This window comes from Lagopus leucura, unplaced genomic scaffold, assembly GCF_019238085.1.
Source record: "Lagopus leucura isolate 7727_CA_CO unplaced genomic scaffold, USGS_WTPT01 33746-0_obj-0_obj, whole genome shotgun sequence".
In the NCBI taxonomy this organism is placed as follows: domain Eukaryota; kingdom Metazoa; phylum Chordata; class Aves; order Galliformes; family Phasianidae; genus Lagopus; species Lagopus leucura.
The window spans coordinates 1-8967 of NW_024965344.1; the positions used below are offsets into that span (position 1 = coordinate 1).

Sequence of the window (8967 nt, forward strand, 5' to 3'; positions counted from 1 at the left end):
CTCCCCGTTCCATGGGGAATCTTGCTAGAGTTGGGCTCAAATTAAAAAAAAAAAAAAAGAAAAGAGGGTTAAAAAAAGGTTAGAAATCCCCTTCTGACTCTCCTCGTAGCTGCAGATCGGAGGAAGCAGCTTTGCTGTGTCCAGACGGGCTGCTTTGCCTCGTAACTCCCAGCGCAGAGCTGCCAGCCCATCCTGCCCTGGCAGGAGAGGTTGGAGGCACGCGGGCGGCGAGCGACACGGGGTCCCCAAAGTGCTGCTGATCTGTGATGATTGAAGACCTTCTCCTGGCAGACAAACCGCTCCTGAGGATGTGGTACGAGAGTGGGAGAGCCATGCGGGCAGAGAGGCCGCGAGCCAGCGCTGCTGGCACAGGGCTCCTTGGAACAGCTCCACAGAGCTGCGGCTTGTCTGGGGGGGGACGGGGAGCCCGTGTGCAGCCCACAGAGCCTCCAGCCCTGACCTGGCATCGATTCCTGCCTGCAGCACTTGGTGGGACCCCGCTGCCTCGCCTCGCTCCCCCCCCCCCCGCCACCTGCCTGTCGCTGGAGAGGTGACAAAATGGCATCTTTCCTCCCCGGCGAGGTGAGTGGCTGCCAGTTCCTCGCTGGGTCAGGCAGGTTTCCTCGCTTTATTTTTTGCCATCCCCCGCCGTTTCCTCCTCCCCTGCATCGCTGTGGGAACAGCGGGGATTGCCTCCATCGCTTCCCCCCTCCTGGCTCCCAACCTCTTCATTTTTCAGCACAGCTTTGCTTGAAACAATGGCACAAGCCTGCAAGCCAGGAATGCTTTGCAGCGCGGTGGAGCAGGGCCTCCTTCCCAATTCATCACTAATGCAGGAACGCCAAGCCCTTCCTGGCTGCAGCGAGCACAAGATAAAAGCTAAAAGAGGCATCAATAATTAAAAACCACTCAGAGCCGGTAAGTGCAAACAGGAGCCAACACACGGATCGAAGGCAGCGCCAGCGATGGGGGCTGTCAGCTGCTGGGCTGCTCACGAGGCTCCCACACCCCCCTGCGCCCCCCCCCAGCCCACAGCCACGCGGTGACAAGGTGTCCACGGGTCCAGCAAACACAACGGGTGTGAGGCCATGCAGGGAAAAACCCAAATCTTCGCTTGGGTGATCCCAATTTTGCACCCCCACTGCGTGGCCACAAACCTCCTCAGGCTGCTCTGCCCATTTTCCCTGCTGTGGGGGGAACTCAACGCCCGCCCCCCCTGCAGCTCCCCCAGCCCTGCCCTGTGTTACTTTCCCCACATCCTCTTCCCCGTGTCTGCGGCCCCACGTTCCCTGCCCTGATGTCCCCTGCCCCTTGTCCTCCTCTCCAAGCCCCCTTCCCTGTGCCTGCTGCCCCGTGCCCCTTCCCCACACGCCCTGCCCTATGTCTCCAGTCCCACGTCGCCTGCAGTGTCCTCTTCCCCATGTCCTCTTCTTCCTGTCCCCCTCTTATGTCTGCTGCCCTCTGTCCCACATCCCCTTCCCCACGTCCCCTTCCCTATGTCTCCAGCCCCACTTTCCCATATTCCCTTCCCTATGTCTGCTCCAGTCCCGTGTCCCCTGCCCCACGTACCCTTCCCTGTGTCTTCTGTCCTATGTCTCCAGCTCCCAGCCCCCCGTACCCCATGCCCCTTTCCCTATGTCTCCAGCCTCAGGTCCCCTGCCCCACATTCCCTTCCCAGCCTCCAGCCCTAAATCCCCAGCTCCATATCCCCTCTTCCATGGCTCCAGCCCCACTTCCTTGCCCAATATCCCCTTCTTTCTGTCTCCAGCCCTATATTCCCACCCCATATCTCCAGCCCCATATCCCGTTCCCTATGGCTGTTGCCTTGTGTCACCAGAGCTCTGCCCCACATCCTCTCCATGTCTCCAGCCCCACATCCCCTGCCCTAGATCCCCTCCTCCATTTCTCTAGCCCCAAGTCTCCAAGCCTCATATCCCCTCTTCTAGGGCTCCAACCCCACTTCCTTGCCCCATATCCCCATCCCTATATCTCCAGCCCCACATCCCCTTCTCTATGTCTCCAGCCCCATATCCCTTCTTTTATGGCTCCAGTCCCACTTCATTGCCTCATACCCCCTTCCCTACATCCCCTGCCCTATATCCTGATCCCTGTATCTCCAGCCCCATATCCCCATCCCTACATCTCCAGCTCTGCATTCCCTGCCCCATATTCCCTTCCCTATGGCTGCTGCCCTGTGTTTTCAGCCCCCTGCCCCCCATCCCCTCCCCTACGGCCGCTGCCCCACATCCCCCGCCTGCCACATGTCTTTTAACCCCCCCGTTACGATGTAGATGCCGACACCCGCCCTCCCCTCCCCCACCCGCAGCTCCCGGGTCTCTGCGGGCAGCGGGGCCGGGGGGGGGTGGTGGTACCGACACTCCTCCACCGCCCCACGTTACTTTGAGTGGCAGCCGGCGGCCGCCGCAAGGCCTGGTGGGCCGATGGTCCGCCCTCCCGCTCCCCTCGCCCTGACCGCTCCCGGTGCGGCCGTTGCGGAGCCGCGTTGTCCCCGGGCTGAGCGGAGCCCCGGCCGCGGTGGCGCTGCGGGGTTGGCGGGCGGTGCGCGCCCCGGGCGGGGTCAGCGGGCGGCACGTGGAGGACGGGCGGCCTACAACTCCCATCGGCCCCCGCGGCGCCCCGCCCGCCGCGATTGGTCGTGACGTCACGAACCCATGTGGGAGCTGAGCGCGACGATTGGCTGGCGCTCTGGCGGCGGCAGCCAATAGCGTGCGCGGCCCCCGCCGCGGCGGGCCGTGAGGTTGCTTAAGGTGGAGCGGCACTCGGGACTCCCGCAGCCTCCGGTACCGGCGCGTTCCGGGGCCGGCGGGGTCGCGCCACCTTAAATCGTTCCCCGCCGCCCCGTGGCGCGCCCCCGCCGGGCTGTCCCCGTGGGGATTCCACGGGCTGCCCCGGCCCGGTCACGTGATCCGCCCCACCGGAACGGAGCGGAGCCGCGGTGCCCCTACGAGGAGCGGGCGGTGCGGGGATGTTCCCGCAGGGGCGGCACCCGGTGAGTGCCGGGCTTTAGCGGGGCCGTCCCGGGAGCTCCGTGCGGCTGACGGCGCCGTGCTCTGTCCCCGCAGCCCGGGCAGCCCTTCAAGTTCTCGGTTTTGGAGATCTGCGAACGGATCAAGGAGGAGTTCCAGTTCCTGCAGGCGCAGTACCACAGGTGGGAAGAAGCAGGGGCCGACAGGTGGACGGGGCTCCGGAGCGCGGGGCTGCGGCTCGGGGTTCCCTTGGCTGCCCCTCCGTGGGTTGAGCCGGGTGTGGGGCGTAGGGAACGGCGGTGACGCCGCTGTGGGTTTCGGGTCCCCCCCCCCGGCCCCCCCACTGAGGACCGCCGCTCCGCTCCGCAGCCTGAAGCTGGAGTGCGAGAAGCTGCTGAGCGAGAAGACCGAGATGCAGCGGCATTATGTCATGGTGAGCCCCCCCCGCCGTGCCGGCCCCCCCCCCCCGGTTCCCCTTCACGACCTCAGTCCCAGCCCCTCCCCACCGCGGGGCCCTGAGCTGAAGGCTGGGAGTCAGGTGGGAGTTGATGCCGTGAGTTTCTCTCTTAATTTTGTTTATTCCCTTCTATTTGGCCTCTTGGGAGCCCCCCCTCCTGCGCCCTGGGTGGGTGCTGGGAGCCCCCCAGGAGCTGTGGGGCTGACGGGCCTCCTCTGTGTCAAGGAGGTGGATGGGATGGGGATGGGAGCATCATTCCTTCTCGTTCTGCACCTCTATGAGACTCGCTGCATCCCATCCAAAGAGCTTGCAGCCCCCTCCCCTGGGTGCCACAGCCCCCTCTGGATGGGAGCTGCCCCACAGAGTGACCCACTGAGTTGGAACCCACGCTGCTCCGGGACCCACAGCAGTGGGCAGGGAATGGGGCAGCAGCTCCCGACGTGGCCGCGCTGTGATTTCTTTGCAGTACTATGAGATGTCCTACGGGCTGAACATCGAGATGCACAAACAGGTGAGCGGGGTGGGACATCACCTCCCTCCTCCCCACATCCCTCAGGGCTCCTGCGCTGGGGTCTGGCAGCCGTGGGGCTGAGCAGAGACACCCCACCGCCCCCCAGTCCCCCCTGTGGCCCCAAGAAACAGTGAGAGCTGAAGCCCGGATTATCTTCCTTTTATATCTGCTTTCTTCTTAATTTTTTTCCTCTCCTCTTTCTTCCCTTTTCCCGAACACAGAGGAGTGTTTTCACCCTTCCCCACTTCCCCTTTTGTTCCAGCGTTAATTTGCTTTCCCTCTTCAGATTTATCAATCCAGTCATCGCGGGCTTTGTGCCAGGGAAATTAGTTTGGACCTATGCCTGACAAAGTGGCAAGTCAACTGCCATCCTCCTCCAGCTGGCTCAGCCCCTCTGCCTTTGCTCCTTTTGTTAGCAGGGGAACCTGGCAGAGCCCTCTGGCACGGCCCCATGTGCTCCCCTAACCCCAGTGGGATTGTCCTCAGGGGGTGGCTGAGGGACGGGTGCTGAGGGTCGGCCCCTGGCTGTGTGTGTTTGATCGTGGGGTGTCTGGAGCTGATGGGGGGTTGGGGTGGAGGTGGGAGGTTTCTGGGTTTCTGTGGGTTTCTGCCTTTCCGTGGGGAGGAAACACCGGGTGCTGTGCAGCACTGCTGGGATGGGGGGCAGAGCTGCAGGGCTGATCCCCACCTCCTCTTCCAGGCAGAGATTGTCAAGAGGCTGAGTGCCATCTGTGCCCAGATTGTGCCTTTCCTGACGCAGGAGGTGAGCTGGGGATGTGCTGGGAAAGGGCAAAGTGGTGCCATGCTGAGCAGAGGGGGGAGTCGGGGGGAGGGGGGGGGGAGAGAACAAGGCTGGAGGGGTGGGAGAGGTTTGGAGCGCTGCTGATCGCCCTGCTCTCAGCACCAGCAGCAGGTCCTGCAGGCAGTGGAGCGGGCCAAGCAGGTCACCATGGGAGAGCTCAACAGCATCGTGGGGGTGAGTTGCACTGTGTGCAGTGGGGAGGGCGAAGGGGGGTCTTCATTGCTTAGTGAGCCCAGCCCTGAGCTCCAGCAGGGGGGTTTGCTGCTGGCTGGTGTTCACGGAGCCCCTCCTGTCCGACTGCTCCTTCCACCTCGCATCTCATCCCGCTGCGTCTTGCCCTGCTGCCTCCTCCTCTCATTGACGACCGTTTGCTTTCTCTCCCCCTCCAGCAGCAGCAGCTGCAGCACCTCTCTCATCAGCCCCCCCATTTGCCACTGACCCCCCACCCCTCTGGTGTGCACAGCCTGCCTGGGGGGGCCGCGGGGCTGCTGGCCCTGTCGGGGGCACTGATGGCACAGTCACAGCTGGCAGCCAAGGAGGAGAAAGCCGCGCAGGAGAGCAGAGGTGAGGGATGGAGAACAGCTGCATTAACCCTTCTGCTGCTGAGCCACGTCCCAGGCATGCTGGGGGCAGCCCTGCTGCCTGCTCTGCACGCTGCCAGCTCCTTAAACATCTGCAGCCCTGCCAGGCTGGCTCTGTTTTTGGCTGAGGGAGTGGCTGTCTTGCATCGACGGCTTCCAAAAGCGTGGGCTGTGTGCATGGCAGTGTGCACACCTGGGTCCTCTGCACCCCTGTGCCCCCCTCCGAGGGTGGACCTGAGACACCCCCCCTCCCACCCTGCTTACTGCAAGGGTTCACCCCTGATGAGGATCTGTTGCTTAAAGTTGAGACTTGAAGGGAAAATCTTGATGGCCACGAGGCTGTGGTGGGAGGCGTAGGTGTGCAGGAGGGAATTTGGGGCAGAAGCGAGGTGGGAAACTGGCACAGCCTTCCTTCTGTCCCACTGTGCCCCCTCTCCCCCCCATGGGCATTGCACTGACAGCCCCTTTCTCTCCCTTGTCCTGCCCTGCTGACCTGCCTGCCCTGCCTGTGCTCCAGAGCGCAGCCCCAGCCGGGTAAGTGGTGCCTTGGGGGTGTGAGGACAGCGAGGGGCTGTGCTGGGTTGGGGTCCTGTGGGGTGGATCGTCTGCTTTGCAGTGGGGCAGCTGCCCCCAGGGACGGCCCTGTTGGAACAGAGCGGGTGGGTTTGGGCTGAAAGGTGGGAATGTGGGAGGAGATGGGGGGGTGGGGGGGCACAGGGCCGGCTGCCTGCCCTCACCTCCTGTCATCTGCTCAGAGCGTGTCGGCATCTCCAGAGAGCCCTCCTGACGAGGAGATGGGGCTGAAGCGGAACCAGGAGGAGAAGGAGCCGCCTGGGCGTTATGTGAGTGTGGGGCTGCTGGGTGGGGGGCAGGGATCCTGCAAGGAGACGAGCTGAAAAGCCCCATGGAGATGGGGGGGCAGAGCTGCCCGTGGGGTCTGCAGAGAGCAGAGCCTGGTGCGGCCTCTTCCTTCGGCCCTGACCAAAGCATTTCTCCCATCGCGCAGGACAGCGACGGGGACAAGAGTGACGACAACCTGGTGGTGGATGAGGTGAAGCCCTGGCTGCCTGCGGGGTGCCCTGCTCTGCTCCCAGCTGGTGCAGGGCTCCGGCTGCAGGGTTTGGGGTTCATTGGGCTGCTGTGCTGGGGCCCAGTGCAGCGGGATGCTGGCACAGCTGGGGTTGGTTCTGAGCATGGCTGAAGGGCTGTGCCAGCTCATCCCTCTGCCCTCCAGCCCCACATCGGCTCCTCTCCCACAGCATCCCATATGGGGAGGAGGGCACGGCCCCCCTGCTCGCCTTCCCCAGCACTCAACCAGACGCCTCACACTCGCGCTGCTCTCTTGGTGCAGCTCAGGGGGTATTTTTGGGGATGTCCCTTTTGTTTTTCCCATGGAGGCTCTGGGGATGGACAGCACACGCAGCGTTTTGTTCTTTATTTTTGTTTTTTCTTTTCCTCCCCCTCCTGTCGCTTCCCAAGAAAACACAGAAAGGAACCTCAGCCGGGAGTTCTGCGGAGAGCGGCACATTAAAAACTGCTCAGTGCTGTAATTGTGGTGATAAAAATCACAGCCCTAATTGAAGGCTTATAGGGGAGCGAGAGCTGATGGGTGGCCTTGCCTCCGAATCCTCCCCCTCCGGCACGAAGGGGCTGCAGTTCCTGCCCCACAAAGACCCCTTTTCTCCTCAGGACCCCCCCTCGGAGCCCAACAGCCCTGGCAGCCGCCCTCCCCCAGCCCAGGATGTCCCCGAGAGCCCAGCCTCCAGCCGCAGCCCCACGCCGTGCCGACGGAAGGAGCCGGGGCTGGTAAGGGCTGTGGGCAGGAGGGGGGGCTGCACCGCGGTGTTCCTGGAGGGTTCCCCAGAGCTGCGGTCAGAGGTCTGTGCTGGTGAGGAAGGGGATCCTGTGCCAGCAGGGCCGTGGCTCTGCAGGTTCGTTTCGTCTGGCTGCCTGAAGGATTCCCCAGAGCTGCTCTGAGCAATCGATCTCCTCTCCTCTCCTCTCCTCTCCTCTCCTCTCCTCTCCTCGCCCCCCCTCTCCTATTGAAACATCACCATGGGGGGGAGGGCTGCCTCCGTCACCCCCCCTCCTCAGCCCCCCACTCCCCTCCCAGCCACCGTGGGACCCGCAGCCATTCATCCTGGCTGCCCCTGGGGTCAGGAGCCGACTGTGGGCGCAGGGAGCACTGAGCTGCTGCTCCTGGGACAATCGGATTAGAGCAGACAAAGCGCCCTGAGCAATCTGCCAGCACAGCACGCAGCTTTGCTCTGTTATTAATTTTTTTTTCCCTCTTTCCTCCCCCCCCCCGCCCCCCCCGTTTTTTCTTTTTTTTTTTGGGAGGGAGGAGGAATGGCTGCGGGGGGAGAAAAAGAGGAAAAAAAAAGAGAACCAGGGAGGAAAATAAAAAGAGGAATGAGCAAAGGCGTGGGGTGGGAGGGGGGGAGCGCTGGGCTGGGCCCCCCCTGTGCAATGGGGAGCAGCAGAGCCGTGCCCAGTGGACCCCCCTCACCTCGTGGCTTCCTTAGGGCTGGTTTTGATTCTGCTCCTCCTTTTTCTTGCAGCCAGACCCCCCCATGGCCATGTCCTCCTCGTCCCCCCCACCCCGTGATGCCCTCACACCTGGTGTGGGGCCCAGCTCAGCCACCCTCAGCCTGCAGCCAAGGATCCCCCTGGTGAGTGCCCAGGGATGCTGTGATGCAACGTGGGAACCTCCAAAATCGCTGTGTGGGTGAATGTTGGAGCGCTCAGGTGGGACTCGGAGCCACGGAAGGGTTTGTGCCAATGTGGGCATGGCCAGGAGGGCAAGTTGGGGCTGTGGTGTGGGTGCTGGTCCTCTGGTAGGGCTGAGGGTGTAATTAAGGGAAGATGTGGGCTGAGGGCTTGGGAAGAGCTTGGCTGTGGCTCAGTGAAAGGGACCAGAAGTGGTGGGAGGAGGGGAAACAGTGGGGAGAAACAGAGCCCAAACAGAGATGTGACACCTTCGTCTGGGCTGGAAACTAACAGAGGTTTAGCAAAGATGGATGTCAGCAACATCCCGCAGCCCTGGAGCAGAGCTGGGCCCTGCCTGCCACAGGGCACCGTGGAGTGAGGGACCAGGCTGTATGGGGCCAACGTGTGGGGCCTGGGGGCTGCGCCGCTCCTCCAGCATTTCTCTCCCCTCTCCCCACAGCTCTCCGCAGCCCCTCCGTCAGCATCTCCAACCCCTTCACCTCCCTGGGCCTGCTGCCCCACGCCGCTCTCAATGGAGAGCTGCCATCCTCTGGTGTGTACGTGGGCCTCCAGCTCCCAGCACAGCTCAGCAGTGCCGTGTACGGGCGCTCAGCCCCGGTAAGCCACCCAGGGGCCGGGCAGGGTGCTGTGCGTTGGTGCCGGTGCTTTTGGAGCTCCCGGTGCTCACAGTGCTCTGTTCAGGTGGCTTTCGAGTCACACCCTCACCTGAGAGCCTCCACGCTGCCATCATCCCTCCCCAGCACCCCTGTGGGGAAACCGTAAGTGGAGATGGAGGGACGGAGGGGACAAGAGGGGGGGGGACGGGACGCCGCCATGGCAGCGCAGCAGTGGGGCCGTCCCCTCCCTGCTGCGCCGTCCCCATCGCCGCTCCTCTCTGGCCCCGCCGTGGCACCGCGCGG

The 8967-nt window shown here is 63.4% G+C and overlaps 1 protein-coding gene across 3 annotated transcripts; it reads left to right on the forward strand.

Moving 5' to 3' along the window:
* Positions 1-2914: 2914 nt before the first annotated feature.
* LOC122192070 (transducin-like enhancer protein 2) lies at positions 2915-8907 on the forward strand. Of its 3 annotated transcripts, none has more exons than XM_042892518.1 (14): positions 2915-3010; positions 3084-3169; positions 3357-3420; positions 3911-3955; positions 4656-4718; positions 4857-4931; positions 5150-5321; positions 5856-5872; positions 6094-6180; positions 6345-6389; positions 7028-7144; positions 7900-8010; positions 8508-8665; positions 8750-8907. In XM_042892518.1, the coding sequence occupies exons 1-14, from the start codon at positions 2987-2989 to the stop codon at positions 8775-8777; spliced, it is 1092 nt and encodes a 363-aa protein (XP_042748452.1). In that variant the 5' UTR covers positions 2915-2986; the 3' UTR covers positions 8778-8907. The 3 variants fall into 3 exon arrangements, with proteins under 3 accessions (XP_042748452.1, XP_042748451.1, XP_042748454.1); XM_042892517.1 differs by having other exon boundaries at positions 5147-5321; positions 8750-8905; XM_042892520.1 differs by lacking the exon at positions 8750-8907 and having other exon boundaries at positions 5147-5321; positions 7900-8086; positions 8508-8591.
* The last annotated feature ends 60 nt before the right edge of the window (positions 8908-8967 follow it).

Bases quoted from the DNA above. Each gene is read 5' to 3' on its own strand.
- LOC122192070 (XM_042892517.1), top strand. From the start codon at position 2,987: ATGTTCCCGCAGGGGCGGCACCCG. The intron at 3,011-3,083 runs GTGAGTGCCGGG...CTGTCCCCGCAG, and splicing joins TCCCGCAGGGGCGGCACCCG to CCCGGGCAGCCCTTCAAGTT. The intron at 3,956-4,655 runs GTGAGCGGGGTG...CTCCTCTTCCAG, and splicing joins ACATCGAGATGCACAAACAG to GCAGAGATTGTCAAGAGGCT.